This window comes from Choloepus didactylus, chromosome X (assembly GCF_015220235.1).
Source record: "Choloepus didactylus isolate mChoDid1 chromosome X, mChoDid1.pri, whole genome shotgun sequence".
NCBI lineage: Eukaryota > Metazoa > Chordata > Mammalia > Pilosa > Megalonychidae > Choloepus > Choloepus didactylus.
Window position 1 is genome coordinate 59,950,586 of NC_051334.1, and position 19,693 is coordinate 59,970,278.

Below are 19,693 nucleotides of genomic sequence, written 5' to 3' on the forward strand. Positions count from 1 at the left end.
GTTAGTTATATTAGTGAGACCATACAGTATTTGTCCTTTTGTTTCTGGCTAATTTCACTCAACACAATGTCCTCAAAGTTCATCCATGTTATTATATGCCTCATAACTTTACTCCTTCTTATTATTCCTTTATATATATGTACCACAGTATGTTTATCCACTTGTCCGTTGATGGACATTTGGGTTGTTTCCATCTCTTGGCAATCATGAATAATGCCATTATAAACATTGGTGTAGAAAGTCCATTGGTGTCCTTACCTTTAGTTCCTCTGAGTGTACACCTAGTAATGGGATTGCTGGATCATATGGCAATTCTATACTTAGCTTCCTGAGGAACCACCAAACTGCTTTCCAGAGTGGTTGCACCATTCTACATTCCCACCAACAGTGAATAAATGTACCTCTTTTTCCACATCCTCTCCAGCATTTGTAGTTTTCTGGTTTTTTTTTTTATAATGGACATTCTATTAGGTGTGAGATAATACCTCATTGTGGTTTTGATTTGCATTTCCCTAATAACCAGTGTGGGTTGATCATCTTTTCATATGTTTTTGAGCCATTTGTATTTCCTCTCCGGTCAAGTGTCTGCCCATGTCTCTTGCCTGTTTTTAAATTGGAACCTTTGTCTTTTTCCTGTTGAGTTGTATGATCTCCCTATATATTCAGGATATTAAACCCTTACCTGATATGTGGTTTCCAAATATTTTCTCCCATTGCATAGGCTTCCTTTTTACTTTCCTGACAAGTATATTTGATGCCCAAAAGTGTTCAATTTTGAGGTGATCCCATTTGTCTATTTCTTCTTTCATTGTTCATGCTTTGGTTGTAAGGTCTAGGAAACCTCCTCCTATCACAAGATCTTTAAAATATTTCCCTACATTTTCTTCTAAAAATTTTTTGGTTTTCACTCTAATGTTAAGGTCTTTGTTCCATTTTTTTTTTTTAGAATGTTTTTATGGGTAAATTTAATGTTCTGAAAATAAAAATTTAAAAAAAGGCTTAGTGTTTCATTTTATTAGGTTTTTGTCTCATAGAATCTTAAGTACTTATTTTTCAAGTAAGTCTCAATTCTTGATTTCCAAAGTAGGGATTTAATCCTTTCCACCTTCCCAGATTTGCAAAAGGGACACCTGGTCTTTATCCCGTTCCTTTCTGTCGGGGGTTCCGGTTTGCTTTGTTTAGTGCCGGTGCTGAGGACCCACGTGCACCTTGTTGGTTTGGAGTTGACCGGGCTCCAGCTCCGGCTCCGGCTCCGTGGGCGTCAAGGCTGAGAGGAAACAGGCCCGAGAGCAGCCCCTCAGCTGAACTCCTGTGGCTGGTTTTTGCAGATGTAAACAAAGGTACCTGTGGTGCAAAGACAAGGAACACCTGCCTGCCGGGGCTTCTAGAGCTTCCGGCGGCTGGGGCCTCCCGGCTGGCCCAGGCCTGAGGGTGGCCCACGGGGAGCTGGACCTCATCTGTGCGGCCAGTGGGCGGGGCCAGGAGGCAAAGCTGGCCCCTCCTGTGGGAGCCGGCACCTGGGCCAGCCACACTCACGGAGGACGGCCTTCCTTTGCCTTTTTATTTTTAGCCAGAGGAACCCTGCTGGCCAGAAGGAAGATTGGGGGGCGAAGGTAGCACAACCCTTTCCCCAGATCCTGTGCAGAGCAGCCCCCCTGGGAAGCCAAGGCCTTCCTTGGCCACTCCTTTTAAGAGTGGGCCATGCTGGCTGCAGGGGCTTGGCCTCAGAGCCCCACGGGGTCCCTAACTGAAATCTAGTTTCTGGGGAACTTTACCTAATGACAGCTCCCCACGCTGTCCCCTGAGGTGCCATAAACTGTCCCTCTCCTGATCCCGCCACACGCACATTCTTCAGTACCTTTTGTTTTGCTTTGTTGTTGGTGTAGAGCAGGTTTTCAAGTGTTTCTTCTCAAAAAAAACACCCCAAATCCCACATCCATCCTCATGATTTGTGGGACATCTGCAAAGCCTTCAAAGGACAATTTTATGTTTGTAAAGGCAAGACCTGGGGGGAGGTGACAAGGAAGGGCTTCAAAACCCACCGTCCCTTTACTTGAACTTTTGCTTCATCAGCTCCACAAAAGTAGCTTGAATTCTCCTTGTTGGGCAAGAAAATGGCCACTTGGCTTTGTAAGACTCGAAGCCTCAGATGCTGATCACATGAAGTAGTCTGACGAGCTTTTGGTTGTGCCTTTATTCACTTTAGTTCACTAAAAATGTTATTGTCTTAAAGATCCTATAAATAAAGTGACAACCCACTGACGCGGGATGAAGCCACCCCTCAGCGTGGTATTTTTGTTTTTTTGGCTTTTTAAAAAGCAGTGTTTGTTTTTTTTTTTTCTTATAGGAATCTTATTGATTACACAGTAGTTACAAGAATGTCAGATATAATGACACACAATCTGAACAAGACAGGCCGATGGAGAATTTACATAATGTAAAAATACACATATTCAAAGTCAGCAGTGTGGACAGACGCATGCGGTGGCGGGAGCTGAGGAGGCGGTGGGTCCCTCCGAGGCTCGGTAAGGGCACCCCAGGAGTAAGCCTGCTCTCCCCGCCAAGAGATACGGGCATTCCACACACACCCAAAGACACAGAATAGACTGACCTGCTACACAGACCTCTAAATTAACATACCTGTGATCGTTCTGTGATACTCCCACGAAAATAGTAAATAGTAAACCCATGCAAGTAGCAGAAAGCATCAAGTCACTTGTTCTAGGCAGGATTTGGAAGATGCTTAGTTCTTGACATTAACATTTGTAAAGAGCTATGGGTCTCCATTTCTACATTTTCTTCACAACTGACATGCAATTAAGAGTGGGGGAATTTTGATGGTTTCATGTAACAGTGATAAGTACTCTTAAAAATGTGAGAAATAGTTAATAACATATTTTAGTTATACACTTAACAGATAACGTAAATCATCTATAGCTTTAAGTTAAAAGATAGAAGGGCATACATCTGAAGTTTGGTGCTTGAGTTTTAGTTTCTACCACTGTCCTCATGAAAGTAATACAACTGCTTATTTACCAAATCAGGTACTAGTTTGAGGTCTCAGAGAAAATCCAAAATAAGAAATGCTACTGCTTTTCTCTCTCAGCATTTTTAAAAGACAGACCAAAATTCTAAGTCATTCAAGATTCCTACAAAGCCATGGTGTTTTTATGCAAATAACTGTCTAAAGTACAAACCAAAGCAGCAGCAGCTCGCTGTTTTACCAAGCTTCCTACAGCTGCGGGAGTCCTGACTTGGTCTCCGTCCTGTTAGGAGCCAGGAACGGTGACTGGCAGTTGGGAGTCGGAGTTGTGTTCGTACTCCGCATGCACCCTGCTTTGCACCAACTATGATGGCAAATGACTCTCGGGGGGGTTACGCATGACCACACGCGCTTCAGGAGCCTCCTGTGGAGGTGTCTCCAGCCCAGGGGACCCCTTCTGTAGAGTCGGCAGGTTCTGAACCTAAAGGGAGGGCAATGCCCCCCTGAACGCCTTTCATTACTGCTTGAATTGCAAGTTCCTATTGGGGAGAAAAGTGCATTAACGTAACTTAAAGGTCTCTTATTGGCAACTTAAAAGGTAAAGTATTTTATTTTAAAACTTCTAAAATTTGAAAACAAGATGTCCTAGGTTAAATAATAAGAGTTTTCCAAAGCTGAGTGTGCTCATTTGGAACTGTTTTTCTGCTGGAAATACAAATACAACTTCCTACGACACCTAGGTGGGGACACTGCTTTTTGGATGACCTGTGGTTAGATGACTGGTTGAGCTCAGTTGGTAACATCCTTTTTTTTGCCTCGGTGTAAGGGTTTTAAAAACTCTAGGAGAGATGCTTCTGCCAGCCTTACACCAATTTCACTCCAAACGTCTCCTGAGAGGCGTAGACCATGTACAGGAAGCCGTCCTCAGCCTTCTCGCTCTTGTACACTTCCGAGATGGGTGTGGAGACGCTCACCATGCTGTGGCCGTTCACCAGCAGGAAGAAGGCCTGGTTGGCATTGAGCTGCAGGCGCTGTCTACTTATTTTGATTAGTTCACTCATGTTGACATGATCTGGTACAAGGAACTTGGTTTTATCCAGTACAGGAAGCTGCTTCTCACCCTTGTATCTTTCTATTATCACCGGGATTTTGGTGGGGTGCTGCTCGCGGATGAGTCGCACATCTTCTACTCTTTGTTCGAAGGTGCGGCGCTGCTTGAAGGTCTTCTGGGACGGCATGGCACGGCGGGGGCGGCGCGGCGGCGGCTCTGAGGGGCCCGGCTCTGAAGGCGGCGGTGGCGGAGGTTCTGGCTCTGGTGCAGCCCGCAGCCGGGTCAGGTGACCCGCGTCGCCTCACGGGGAGGCGGGGCTAGCAGGCGGCCTCGGCCGCCGCTATGGCGGGCGTCTCTTTGTTCCATTTTGAGTTAATTTTTGTATATGGTGTGAGATAGGTGTCCTCTCTCATTCTTTTGGTTGTGGATATCCAGTTTTCCAAACACCATTTATTGAAGAGGCTGCTCTGTCCCAGTTGAGCTGACTTATCAAAGATCAATTGTCCATAGATTAGAGGGTCTATTTCTGAACACTCAATTTCATTGATTAGTATACCTCTCTTTTGCATTGCACGTTTTGAAATGTGTTCTCATTTTCATTTGCCTAGAGATTTTTACTGATTTCTCTTGTAATTTTTTCCTTGAAAAATTACACTGGTTGTTTAAGTGTGTGTTATTTAGCCTCCATATATTTGTGAATTTTCCAGCCATCTGCCTGTTATTGATTTCCTACTTCATTCCATTATGAACAGAAAAAGTGATTTGTATAATTTCGATCTTTTAAAATTTATGGTGACCTGCTTTGTAACCCAACATGTGGTCTATCCTGGAGAATGATCCATGAGCTCTTGAGAAAAATGTATATCCTTCTGTTGTTAGGTGAAACATTCTGTAAATGTCTGTTAAATCACCTTCATTTACCATGTTATTCAAACTGTTTCCTTATTGCTCCTCTGTCTAGATGTTCTGTCCATTGGTGAGAGTGGTGTACTGAAGTCACCATTATTGTAGAAGTGTCTACTTCTCCCTTCGTTGTTGTCAGTGTTTGTCTCATGTATTTTGGGACACTGGCTCAGTGCTTAGATATTGATGATTGTTGTCTTCTTGATGGATTGCCCCTTTTATTAATACATAGTGACCTTTGTCTTTTTTAATTGTTTTACATTTCAAGTTGAGTTTTAATTGTTTTACATTTGAAGTTGGATATCAGTATAGCTACCCCTGGTCTTTTTGGGTTGTTGGCATGAAATATCTTTTTCTGAACTTTCACTTTCAACCTGTTTGGTCCTTGGGTCTTAAGTGATCTTTGTAGACAGCATATTGATGGATTCTATTTTTTAATCCATCCTGCTAATCTTTGTGTATTGATTGGAAGGTTTAATCCATTAACATTTAATGTTATTACTATAAAGGCAGTACTTTCTTCAACCATTTTGTCTTTTGGATTTTATCTGTCATATCTTATTTTTTATCTCTTTTTTTACCCTAATAGTTACCCTTACTGCTAATCTTTATTTTTACATTCTTCTCCAAACCTCTCTCTCCTGTCTTTTCCTATCTGTCTGTAGCAGTCCCTTTAGTATTTCTTGTAGAGCAGGTCTCTTGTTCACAAGCTCTCTCAGTGTCTATCTAAGAACAATTTAAAGTCTCCCTCATTTTTGAAGGACAGTTTGCCAGATATAGAGTTTTTGGTTGGCAGTTTTTCTCTTTTGGTGTCTTAAACATATCATACACTGCCTTCTTGCCTCCATGGTTTCTGCTGAGAGATGCACACTTAATCTTGTCAAGCTTCCCTTGTATGTAATGGAACACTTGATCTTGCTGTTTTCAGAATTCTCTTTGTCTTTGACATTTGACAATCTGATTACTAAGTTTATTGGAGTAGGTCTATTTGGATCTATAGTGTTTAGGGTATGCTGTACTTCTTGGATCTGTAATTTTATGTCTTTCATAAGAGTTGGGAAATTTTCATTGGTTATTTCTTCCATTGTTCTTTCTGCCCCTTTTTGCTTCTCTTCTCCTTCTGGGATACCCATAACACATATATTCATCAGCTTCATGTTGTCATTCAGTTCCCTGAGTCCCTGCTGATATTTTCCCATTCTTCTCCCTTTCTTTTGTGTGTAAGATTTCAGATGTCCTGTCTTCTAGTTCATGAATCCTTCCCTCTGCCTCTTAATATCTGCTGTTGCATGTCTCCATTGTGTTTTTCATCTCTTCCATTGTGCCTTTCATTCCCATAAGTTCTGCCATTTGTTTTTTCAAGCTTTCAAATTCTTCTGTATGAACACCTTGTGTCATCTCTATATTGTTCATCTCTTTTGTCACATTTCCTTCAAGTCATTGATTTGATTTAGAAGATTTGTTTGAACATCTTTAATTAATTGGTTCAACTCCTGTATCTCAGTTGAGGTGTTAGTTTTTTCCTTTGGCTGGGTGATATCATCATTCTTCCTGGTGTGAGTTGTAATTTTTTTCTGGTGCCTGGGTATCTGATTTTCTTGCTTAGTTTATCTTGGAGTTCATTTTCTCTCCTTTGCCTAGAGTTTTCTTGTTGTTTGGCTTTGTTCTCTATCTGTTCTTTGTCTCACCAGCCAGTATGAGATTGGCTCCATCCCCCCATCTCCCCCAAACACCAGGTTCCCACAGTCACCTGCCTCATGGTTGGGGGGTAGGCACTGGGCACCACAGCAGAATTTCTGCATGTGGGTAAGAAGGCCTGCTGGCTTCCAGTTGTGCTCTCTTTTTCACTGGGCAGCCAGACCTGGGTTTGTTTTAGGTACTGCCTTAATAGTTGGATCATCCCTATTTCTTAGCAAAACAGGGGTAGGTTCCAGGGCAGGGGGTCTAGACCAGGTCCTGTGGGTCTGAAATAGTTTATGAAGAGTGCTTCAATTCCCTTGCACTTTTAGTCTGTCCATCACATTGTGCTGTATGGTAACTCTAATCTTCCTCAGAAGCAGTTTGCCTCGGCCTCCAGGCTGCCTTTAACTGGGCAGTCTGAAAGTGGTTTCTCTGAGCTCTGACTTTGCCAGCCAAAAGCTGGCTCAATATGGGGCTGTGTCCCTCAGTTTATTTGTGGCAGAGGACTTCCCCAGATGTACCAGTTTTCAGCTTTCCCCCAGGGAAGGAAATGGCCGCCTGCTGCTGTTTCCCTCAGGGACAGTGGAAGGACTTTTGGACCCAGGGTTGAAAAAATAGTCTCTTTCCACATTTTCTCAGACTCTTTGTCCCTCACTGATATGGGTCTTGAAATGTCCTCCCCTGTCCCCAGGTCTCCAAATGGTGTGGTGTGTCTCAGTGCTGTGAGAGAATTTATATTCTGTGTCCCTGGTGTGAGGGATCCCAGCTGCTGTGAGAAACCTAGTGAGGGGGAGGGGCAAGGACCAGCTGGTCCAGGACAGGATTTTCCTACTTGATATTTCTGTCTTCAATTTGGCATTTGTAGGGACCTTCTCCAATCTATATCTTCCTCCAAAGTTTTGAACAATTAATAACTATTTTTTATTTCATCAATTTTCTGGGGAGAAATTTTCAGTAGCTGTTTATGTCACAATATTGATGATGTCACTTGGTCAGTACCATGCTGTTTTGATGGCTGTAGCTTTGTATTATGCTTTAAGATCAGGAAGTGTGAGTCTTCCAACTTCATTCTTCTTTTTCAGGATGTTTTTGGCTATTTGAGGCCCCTTACCCTTCCAAATAAATTTGATAATTGCCTTTTCCTTTTCTGCAAAGTTGGCTGTTGGAATTTTGATTGGGGTTCCACTGTATCTGTAAACCAATGTGCGTAGAATTGATATCTTAATGACATTTAACCTTCTAATCCTTGAACATGGGATGTCTTCCATTTATTTATGTCTTCTTTGTTTTCTTTTAGCAATGTTTTAATAGTTTTCTGGATATAGACCCCTTACATTCTTGATTAAGATTATTCCTAGATATTTGATTCTTTTAGTTGCTATTGTAAATGGATTTTTTTCTTGATTTCCTCCTCAAAAAACTCATTATTAGTGTATAGAAACACTACTGATTTTTGCATGTTGATCTTGTATCCTGCCACTTTGCTGAACTCATTTATTAGCTCCAGTATCTTTGTCAAGAGTTTTTTCAGGGCTTTCTAAATATAGGGTCATTTTGTCTGAAACCAGTGAAATTTTTCATTTTCCTTTCCAATTTAGATACCTTTTAATTCTTTTTCTTGCCTAATTGCTCTAGGTAGAACTTCTAGAACAATTTTGAATAACAGTGGTGACACTGGGCACCCTTGCCTTGTTCCCGATCTTAGAGGGAAAACTTTCACTCTCTCATCATTGAGTACATTGTTAGCTGTGGGCATTTTATATATGCCCTTTATCATGTTAAGGAAGTTTCCTTTGATTCCTGTCTTTCAAAATTCTTTTACAAAGAAAGGATGCTGGAATTTGTCAAATGCCTTTTCTGTGTCAATTGAGATGATCATGTGGTTTTTCCCTTTGATTTGTTAAAGTGGTGCATTACATTAATTAATTTTCTTGTGTTGAACAACTCCTGCATGCCTGGAATAAAACCCACTTGGTTATTGTGTATAATTCTTTCAGTGTTCTGTTGGATTCAATTTACAAGTAATTTGTTGAGGATTTTTGCATCTATATTCAATAGAGAGTTTGGTCCATAGTTTTCTTTTCTTGTAGTATTTTTATATGGCTTTGCTATTAGGGTGATGTTGGCTTCATAGAATGCATTAGGTAGTTTTCCCTCCTTTACAGTGTTTTGAAAGATTTTGAGCAGGATTGATATTAATTCTTCTTGGTATGATTGGCAGAATTCACCTGTCAAGCCATTTGGTTCTGGGCTTTCTTTGTTGGGGAGGATTTTTTTTCTCTTAAGCTCTATCTCCCTTTTTAATGTAGGCATTTAGGGCTATAAATTTCCCTCCCAGCAGCCTTCACTGAATCCCATAGGTTTTGATATATTGTATTCTTGTTTTCATTCATTTTCAGATATTTACTGATTTATCTTGCAATTTCTTTTTTGACACACTCTTAATTGGTATGTTAAAAAAGAAATAATCAGTCTCCATATATTTGTGAAATTTCCACTTCTCTTCCTGTTATTCATTTCCAGCTTCATTCCATTATGATCAAAGAAAATGCTTTGTATAATTTCAGTCTTTTTTAATTTATTAAGACCTGTTTTGTGACCCAAAGTGTTGTCTATCTTTGAAAATTATCCATGAGTGCTTGAGAAGAATGTATATCCTCCTGTTTTGGGGTGCAGTGTTCTATATATGTCTGCTAGGTCTACTTCATTTATTGTTTTAATTAGGTTGTCTGTTTCTTTATTGATCCTATGTTTAGATGTTCTATCTATTGATGAGAGTGGAGTATTGAATTCTCCAACTATTATAGTAGAGATGTCTATTAATCTTTCATTTTTGCCAGTGTTTTCCTCATGTACTTTGGGGCACCTTGTTTAGGTGCATAGATATTTATGATTGTTATTTCTTTTTGCTTAATTATCCATTTACTTAATATATAATGTCATTCCTTGCCTCTTATAACAGTTTTGCATTTAAAGTCTCTTTTGTCTGATATTAGTATAGCTCCTCCAGCTTTTTTTTGGTTACTGCTTGTGTGGAATATCTTTTTCCATCCTTTCACTTTCAACTGATTTATGTCTTTGGGTCTAAAATGAGCCTTTTGTAAACAGCATATAGATGGATCATATTTTTTAATCCATGCTGCTGGTTAATGTCATTCAATTTGGGAGTTTAATCCATTAACAATCAATATTATTATTCCACAAGCAGTACTTACTTCAAACATTTTATCATTTGGTTTTTATTTGTTGTACCTTAATTTTTTCTCTATTTTTATCCTTTTAGTTACCCTTACTTATAATCTTCATTTCTACACTCTCCTCCAGGCCTCTGCTCCTGCCTTTTTTCCAGCCTGTAGAAGTCCCTTTAGTATTTTTATAGGGAAAGTCTCTTGTTAATGAACTCTCTCAGATTCTGTTTATCTGTTAAAATTTTAAACTCTCCCTCATTTTTGAAGGACTGTTTTGCCAGATAAAAAAATCCTGGCTGGCAATTTTTGTCTTTCAGTATCTTAACTATATCATACCACTGCCTTCTCACCTCCACAGTTTCTGATGAGAAATCGGAACCTAGTCTTACTTTGCATCCCTTTTATGTGGTGAATCACTTTCAGAATTCTTTCTTTATCTTTTGCCTTTGGCAGTCTGATTAGTATGTGTCTTGGAGTTGGTCTATTTGGATTTATTCTGTTTGGAGTAGTTTGTGCTTCCTGGATAAGCATATTTGTGTCTTTTCAATAAATATTTGTTGAATAAATAAATAAGTGAATTCAAAGGTGATGGTACAGATATGATGCTCTTAGTTGCTATGCTATTCCTAAAAACTGCATTTTAGCCCAATAACTCACCTCAATCCCTTGAACTCTCATGGCTTTGAAGAATCTATAGGGCTATCAGTCTAACTTAGCAAAGCTTTATTTTCAGATATCTAATTTGTGCTTAGTTCAATGAGATTTTAGAGAAAGAGCAGTGTATTTCTCTGTTCATTGGGAAAGCAAAAACACAAACAATTAAAGGATAGTCCAGGAGTGTATATGTTAAACAGTGTAATTGCATGATGGTGTGATATCATTTTAAAAGTACTGGACAAGGTGACCAAAAATCTCATTTCTGATTAGACACTGTTGAGTTGCATCTGTTGCCTATCGTCTTGCACTCTTCTTTTCACTCCTCTTCCTGGTGGCTGATTTTAGCAACTTGTTAAACAAATTTTTGTGTTTTCTTTGTCTTGTTTTACATAAGCTGTTTGTCTTCCTTACAATCTTTGTTTTACTCCTTTTCCCACTTATCCTTTGTAGCCTGAAAAATCATTCTCCATGACAAAAGAAAAAAAGATCTAAAACAGAGTATGGGAACTACTTTTCCTATGTCATTCATCAATTTTATGTCATTGACCTTGTGTAGTGATTCTACTCATTTTTGGCTCATCTTTCTCTGAACATAACCCAAACATATCCTTTCTATTACCCTTATTATTATATGTTTTGCAAGGCTTGATTCATTCTGGGCCTTTTTCCTTTATATGCCTTTGAACTATGGAGGGAGATGCAGCTTCAGTACCTTTTCACAGTGTGCATAATAAGTGCTCAATAAATGTGAGCTGTTATCATTTGGATGTGATGATGATGGTGGTTGTGTGAGCCCAGATGCCAGGAGGAAACAGATGGCACACTCATCTTGAGTAATTTGAGGAGAGTTTAATACTGGGACTATTTTACAAAGGGGTGAGCAAGAGATAGAGAAACCCTGGGTGCAGTACCCTGAGGATAATGACAACAGGTGCTATTAGTATTCCTAGGCCTGAATGGGGTATAAGTAGAGAGAGATACCTGGAATTCAGAAAAATTAGCTACAGCTATTTGGAGAGGATCCCTTGCAATTATCATCATGCAGTTACATTATGATAGGAGCTATCATCTTTGGTTAAATGAAGAAGCCAGCCACAGTGACTTTGCAGAGTCACTGGGTAAATAAATACCTTAGTCTTACTTTCTATTTTCCTTCCAAACTCCTGCTGGTATTTCACATTGGCCAAACCCCAATCAAAAGCCAGAGGAGAGAGGAATCTGTTGATAAAGTCCACATAGGCTATCCTCCCAGACCCAGAGAAGGGTGGAGAAGGTTGAAGGGTGAATCTAGAAGACAAACCAGAAATTACCAACAGAATCACAACTACTAGGTATAGAAGACAAGGTGTGAGGCACTTATGGTATGACTGACAAATCACCTGTGGGCACACCTGGAGATTTTTGTGGGAAGGTATTCATGTTAGTAAAAAAATAAAAGTCACCTACTTTTCCCCAGAGTATAATTAATGACCCCAACCCAGGATGCTGTACCAATGGGATCTTTTCTATTCCCTCACCCCCTTCCTATTTATCTTCCTTTGAAACTTTCAGTCACAGACCTTCAGAACTCTTTTAAAAGCCTTTATGCCATTTTAAGGATGTGGCTATGCTACTGGTTTTTAAGAGTTGACTGAGGAAGAAGGTAGACAAGAGGAAGAGAGTTGGTACTAGAAATAAAAGACCTCAGGCTTAAACAGTCAACCTTGTACATCTCCCCTCTTCCACTGTTTCTTCTCCAGCTACTTCACTCCCCTATCACCAAGGAACAGTGAGATTATATACCATTAAGAGGTAAATTTTGCTCAGAGTTCAGAAAACTCTTACTTATTGGAAATCCGGGAAGGTCTTATAAAGAAAATGACATTTGAGCTAGGTTTTGAAGTATGGATATAGGCTTCTTACAGGTATAATTGTAGAAAAAGTATTCTAGGGAGAAGGAGCAACATGGACAAAGGAATATATGTGAGAAAATGTGAAGGTATTCAGGAAATAACTAGTTGTCCAATCTGTCATTCTCCACCCCTGCTGCCATCACCACCTGCATGGAAACAACCACCATAGGTTTGGTATGTAACTTTTACCTAGTCCATGTTTTTCATACTTTTGTATACCTATATATAGATTCATAAGCTATATAGTTCTGTGTGCATATTTTTAAGTTACACAAACAATATCATATATGTAGTGTTCTGCATCCTTTTTCTTTCATTCAACATTGGGGTTTTTGAAATCTAGCTGTGTTAATAGATGTATAAATCTAGTTCATTCATTTGTTCATATTGGTATTTGAATATATGACTATGGTATTTTTTTTTTTTTGTTTCTTTCTTTTTTTTTTTTCATTTTTATTGAGATTGTTCAGATACCATACAATTATCCAAAGATCCAAAGTGTACAATCACTTGCCCCTGGGTACCCTCATACAGCTGTGCATCCATCACACTTAATTTTTGTTCAATTTTTAGAAACTTTTCATTACTCCAGACAAGAAATAAAGTGAAAGATGAAAAAAGAAAAAAAGAAAAGGAAACTCTAATCCTCCACTATCCCTAACCAACCCCCCTCAATTGTTGACTCGTAGTATTGATATAGTACATTTGTTACTGTTTATGAAAAAATGTTGAAATACTACTAACTGTAGTATATAGTTTGTAATAGGTATATAGTTCTTCCCTATATGCCCCTCTATTATTAACTTCTAATTGTATTGTCATACATTTGTTCTGGTTCATGGAAGTGATTTCTAGTATTTGTACAGTTGATCATGGACATTGCCCACCATAGGATTCAGTTTTATACATTTCCATCTTTTGACCTCCAACTTTCCTTCTGGTGACATATATGACTCTGAGCTTCCCCTTTCCACCTCATTCACACACCATTCAGCGCTGTTAGTTATTCTCACATCTTGCTACCAACACCCCTGTTCATTTCCAAACATTTGAGTTCATCCTAATTCAACATTCTCCTCATATTAAGCAACCACTCCCCATTCTTAAGCCTCGTCCTATATCTTGGTACCTTGTATTTCATGTCTATGAGTTTACATATTATAATTAGTTCCTGTCAGTGAGACCCTGTAATAATTGTCCTAATGTGTCTGGCTTATTTCACTCAGTATATTGCCCTCGAGGTTTTGTCATCAACCCATTTTTTTTTTTTAATATGGTTTTGTTCACTCACCATACATTCTATCCCAAGTAAATAATCGATGGTTTTCTGCATGGTCATACATTTATGTGTTCACCACCTTCACCACTGTCTATATAAGAGCATCTACATTTCTTCCACAAGGCAGGAGGGAGAGTCAAAGAAGGTAGAGAGGCAAAAGAAAGAGGAAAAAAAAATGACAGCTAGGAAGCAGCAAAAGGAAATATAACCTTAAATCAAAGTAGAATAAAGAATCAGACAATACCACCAATGTCAAGTGTCTAACATGCCTCCCCTATCCCCCCCTCTTATCTGCATTCACCTTGGTATATCACCTTTGTTACATTAAAGGAAGCATAATATAATGATTCTATTAGTTACAGTCTCTAGTTTATGCTGATTGCATCCCTCCCCAATGCCTCCCCATTTTTAAGACCTTGCAAGGTTGACATTTGCTTGTTCTCCCTCGTAAAAGAACATATTTGTACATTTTATCACAATTGTTCAATACTCTAGATTTCACCAAGTTACACAGTCCCAGTCTTTATCTTTCCTCCTTTCTTGTGGTGTCTCACATGCTCCCCACCTTCCTCTCTCAACCGTATTCATAGTTACCTTTGTTCAGTGTACTTACATTGTTGTGCTACCATCTCCCAAAATTGTGTTCCAAACCACGCACTCTTGTCTTCTATCACCCTGTAGTGCTCCCTTTAGTATTTCCTGTAGGGCAGGTGTCTTGTTCACAAAGTCTCTCATTGTCTGTTTGTCAGAAAATATTTTGAGATCTCCCTCATTTTTGAAGGACAGCTTTGCTGGATACAGGATTCTTGGTTGGCGGTTTTTCTCTTTCAGTATCTTAAATATATCACACCACTTCCTTCTTGCCTCCATGGTTTCTGCTGAGAGATCCGCACATAGTCTTATGAAGCTTCCTTTGTATGTAATGGATCGCTTTTCTCTTGCTGCTTTCAGGATTCTCTCTTTGTCTTTGACATTTGATAATCTGATTATTAAGTGTCTTGGCGTAGGCCTCTTCATATCTCTTCTGTTTGGAGTACGCTGCGCTTCTTGGATCTGTAATTTTATGTCTTTCATAAGAGATGGGAAATTTTCATTAATTATTTCCTCTATTATTGCTTCTGCCCCGTTTCCTTTCTCTTCTCCTTCTGGGACACCAATGATACGTACATTATTGTACTTTGTTTCATCCTTGAGTTCCCGGAGACGTTGCTCATATTTTTTCATTCTTTTCTCCATCTGCTCCTTTGCGTGTAGGCTTTCAGGTGGTTTGTTCTCCAGTTCCTGGGTGTTTTCTTCTGCCTCTTGAGATCTGCTGTTGTATGTTTCCATTGTGTCTTTCATCTCTTGTGTTGTGCCTTTCATTTCCATAGATTCTACTAGTTGTTTTTTTGAACTTTTGATTTCTGCCGTATACATGTCCAGTGCTTCCTTTACAGCCTCTATCTCTTTTGCAATATCTTCTCTAAACTTTTTGAATTGATTTAGCATTAGTTGTTTAAATTCCTGTATCTCAGTTGAAGTGTACGTTTGTTCCTTTGACTGGGCCATAACTTTGTTTTTCTTAGTGTAGGTTGTAATTTTCTGTTGTCTAGGCATGGTTTCCTTGGTTATCCAAATCATGTTTTCCCAGGCCAGAACAGGCTCAGGTCCCAGAGGGAAGAAATATTCAGTATCTGGTTTCCCTGCGGGTGTGTCTTAGAAAATTGCTCCACCCTTTGATGCCTTGGGTCACTGTGCTTTTCTGCCCAGCAGGTGATGCCTGTTAGCCTATATTTCTTGACTGGTGTGAGGAGGTATGGCCGTGTTCCCCCAGGCTCTGGGGTCTGGTTCTGAATGGAAAGGGCCCCACCCCTTTCCTCCTAGAGAAGACAGACCCCCCAGGTGGAGGTCATTAGCATTTCAATGGTCTCGCTCTCTGCTTGTGCTGTCTCCGCCCTTCCCTGAGTCACAGCCCTGGAAACTGAAAATGACTGGGGCTTTCTCCACTGAGTGGAAAAAGAAACAGTCCCCTTCAGACCCAGTCCCAGGCGACCCTCCGGCTCTCCCAGGTCAGTCGTCACCCAAAGCCTCTGTCTGTTTTTGGGGATGCGTACCTGTAGTGAGCAGTTCACACTCGCTACTTAAAACCCCAGTTGGAGCTCAGCTGAGCTATATTCGCTTGCTGGGAGAGAGATTCTCTCTGGCACCACGAGGCTTTGCAGCTCGGGCTATGGGGGAGGGGGTCTCACGACTTGGATCCGCAGGTTTTACTTACAGATTTTATGCTGTGTTCTCGGGCATTCCTCCCAATTCAGGTTGGTGTATGATGAGTGGATGGTCTCGTTTGTCCCCCCGCAGTTATTCTGGGTTATTTACTAGTTGTTTCTGGTTTTTTGTAGTTGTTCCAGGGGGACTACTTAGCTTCCACTCCTCTCTATGCCGCCATCTTGCCCGAGTCCGACTATGGTATTTTTGATCATACAATTATGCCACATTTTCCTTATCTACTTTCCTGTTGATGGATGTTAGTCTCTTTAAATTTTTTTGATCATAAATAATTCCACTGCTTAAATTGTGTAAATTTCTCCAGATATACACATGCAAGAATGCAACTATATTAGAGATTCTTTATTTTTTTATTCTTTGGGAGTCTGTTGAAGTTTATGAACCACCTTCTCAGAAAAAAAATGTTTTAAAATACATAAAATACAGAGCATCATATTACAAAGGAAATGGATTTTATTGAAATTTACTTACCAAAATATTTTTAAAATTGCTGTAGTATAAAAAGTGATTTAAAAATTCATTAAATAACAAGATCTATCAGTGGATCTTATAGCTACTATTTTTAAAAGTACTCATGCTTATAAACAATATTTCAAGATAGTTGTTATAACATATGTCATGGAAATGTTTGGAATTTCTAAATTTCTATTAGTGCAAAGTCATAGATATTGCTAATAAAACTGTGGCTTTTTGCCAATAATTGTAAAAGAAATCCTACAATTCAAGTAGTGAAAATGAAGATGTAATTTATTTCCCATCCAAGGTCACAGATCCCTGAAGTTCTACAGACTTCAGGTTAAGAATGCCTACATACAGTTTATACTCAGAAGTGGATTTGCTGGGTCACAAGGTCTATACATTTTCAGCCCGAATCACTCTCTAAAGTGGCTGCACTAGGTTTCTTCAGTATTATTTTTTATTTTTATTTTTATTTATTTACTTTTTGTTAGAGAGGTTTTGGGTTTACAGAACAATTATGCATAAAATACAGATTCCCATATACCACCCTATCATTAACACCTTGCATTGGTGTGGAACATTTGTTACAATTTATTATAGCACATTTTTATAATTGTACTATTAACTCTAGTCCATGGTTTAACTTAAGGTTCAGTGTTTATGTATTTTAGTTCCATGGATTTCTTTTTTAGAATTTAAAAATGTCTTTATTCCTAACTCCAATGTCCTATTCTTTTTAGAACACCATATTTTAGTATCTGCCTATGCATTTCCTTGAAAGGTGGGCTGGAAAAGCATTGCTATGGTTTTTTATTTTGTTTTGTTTTTAAATTGCCACAGCATCCTTGTGTTGGCAGACACAAAAGCACATAATCTCATTTTAACTATCATCTATTCCCACATGTTCTAGTCCATCTTGTTTGCTTGCATTTTTTAAATCTGCAGATTTTATTGAGATATATCCATATACCATATATTCCATCCAGAGTATACAGTGTCTAACAGTATCATCACTTAGTTGTGCAATCATCACACTCATTTTAGACCATTTTCATTGCTCCAAAAAGAAAAATATCAGATAGACTCAAAAAGAGAATACGCAAAACACCCCATTTCCCTTATCTCCCTATTGACCGCTAGTATTGGTGTGGTACACCTGTTACTGTTGATGAAAGAATGCTAAGACATTACTGTTAACTCTAGTCTGTAGCTTGAAATAAGTAATATTCACCCATATACTACTGTATTATTAACTCTTTGTACAAGTGTCATACATTTGTAGTAGTTCATGCAAGAACTTATTTGTATTTGTAGTGCTAATCAGTGACATACATGACTGCAAACAACCCCTTTCAACCAAATTCACCTACAATACAGCACTATTACTTATAACTTCAATAATGAGCTATACTCACCTCTATTCATTCCCAAACATTTAAGTTCAACCTCGTTAAAAATTCTGGATGTATTAGGTAACTGCTCCCCCTTCTCTAGATTCTATCTCTAGGTATCCTATATCTACATTTTAAGAATCTGAGTTTACATATACTAGTTAATTCATATTAGTGAAATCATACAATATCTGTCCTTTTGTGTCTGACTTTTTTCACTCACCATTATGTCCTCAAGGTTCATCCATGTTTTTGCATGCTGCAGGACCTCATTCCTTCTTACTGCTGCATAATATTCCATCATTTGAATATACCACATTATGTTTAATCACTCATCTGTTGATGGACACTTGGATTGTTTCCATCTTTTGGCAATTGTGAACAATGCTGCTATGAAGATTAGTGTACAAATGTCTGTTCATGTCCCTTTTTTCAAATCTTCTGGGTATATACCGAGCAGCAGAATTGCAGGGTCATAGGGAAACTCAATACTTAGTCTTCTGAGGAACCACCACACTGTCTTCCACAGCATCTGTAGCACTTTGCATTCCCACCATCAGTGAATAAATGTTCCTATTTCTCCATATCCTCTCCAACACTTGTAGTTTCGTGTTTGTTGAATAGTGACAATTCTTATAGGTGTGAGATTATATCTTATTATTTCCTAATAGCTAATGCAGATGAACATCTTTTCATGTGCTTTTTAGCCATTTGTATTTCTACTTTGGAGAAATGTCTATTCATATCTGTGCTGGTTGGGATGTATTATGTCCCCCAAAATGCGATGTTCTCTGATGCAATCTTGTGGGGGCAGATATATTAGTGTTGATTAGGTTGGGAACTATTGATTGTTTCCATGGAGATGTGACTCAATCCACTGGGTGAGGAATTTGATTAGATAATTTCCTTGGAGGTCTTACCCCACTCATTCAGGGTGGGTCTTAATTGAATCACTTAATTGAGTCCTATAAAAAAGTTCACAGACAGAAGGAGGTGCTGCAGCTAAGAGAGACACTTTGAAGAACACACAGGAGCTGAGGGTGGAGCTGGAACACAACCTGGGATCAGCAGATGCCAGCCACGTGCCTTCACAGCTAACAGAGATTTTCCAGATGCCATTGGCCTTCCTTTGGTGAAGGTATACTTTTGTTGATGCCTTCATTTGGACATTTTCGTGGCCTTCAGACTGTAACTTTGTAACCAAATAAACCTCCTTTGTAAAAGCCAATCCATTTCTGGTGTTTTGCAAGATAGCAGCATTAGCAAACCAGAGCAATATCTTTTGCCCGTGTTTAAATTGGGTTGTTTATCCTTTTATTGTTGAATTGTAAATTTTATGTACACTGGATATCAATCCCTTATCAGATATATGGTTACCAAATATTCTCTTCCATTGAACTGGTTGCATTTTCATGTGCTTTGGGTGTAAGGTCAAGAAGCTACCTCCTATCACTAGGTCTTAAAGATGTTTCCACTACCTCCTATCACTAGGCCTTAAAGATGTTTCCTTATATTTTCTTCTAGGCATTTTATGGTACTGGCTCTTATATTTAAGTCTTTGATCCACTGTGAGTTAATTTTTGTATAGCATGTGAGGTAGGGGTCCTCTTTCATTCCTTTGGATATGAATATCCAGTTCTCCCAACGCTGTTTATTGAAGAGACTATTTTGTCCCAGTTCAGTGTATTTGGGGGCCTTGTCAAAAATCAATTGACTGCCAATCTGAAGGTTTATTTGTGAACTCTCAATTTGATTCCTTTGATCAATATATCTATCTCTATGCCAATACTATGCTGTTTTGACCACTGTGGCTTTATAGCAAGCTTTAAAGTCAGGAAGTATAAGTGCTCCCATTTCATTCTTCTTTTTTAGGATGTTATGTCTACTTGAGTCCTCTTTCCCTTTGAAATAAATTTGATAACTAACTTTTCAATGTCTGAAAAGT

At 39.0% G+C, this 19,693-nt stretch overlaps 2 protein-coding genes across 4 annotated transcripts in view; one reads left to right on the top strand and one right to left on the bottom strand.

Moving 5' to 3' along the window:
• The window catches only part of KLF8 (Kruppel like factor 8), a 575,849-nt gene that overhangs the window by 30,287 nt on the left and 525,869 nt on the right, over positions 1-19,693 (top strand). The gene's annotated exons all lie outside the window — the stretch shown is intronic.
• Positions 3,739-4,272, bottom strand: LOC119522731 (microtubule-associated proteins 1A/1B light chain 3B-like). The gene has a single exon (XM_037821343.1). The coding sequence runs from the start codon at positions 4,219-4,221 to the stop codon at positions 3,847-3,849; it is 375 nt and encodes a 124-aa protein (XP_037677271.1). The 5' UTR covers positions 4,222-4,272; the 3' UTR covers positions 3,739-3,846.

Bases quoted from the DNA above. Each gene is read 5' to 3' on its own strand.
- LOC119522731 (XM_037821343.1), bottom strand. From the start codon at position 4,221: ATGCCGTCCCAGAAGACCTTCAAGCAGCGCCGCACCTTCGAACAAAGA.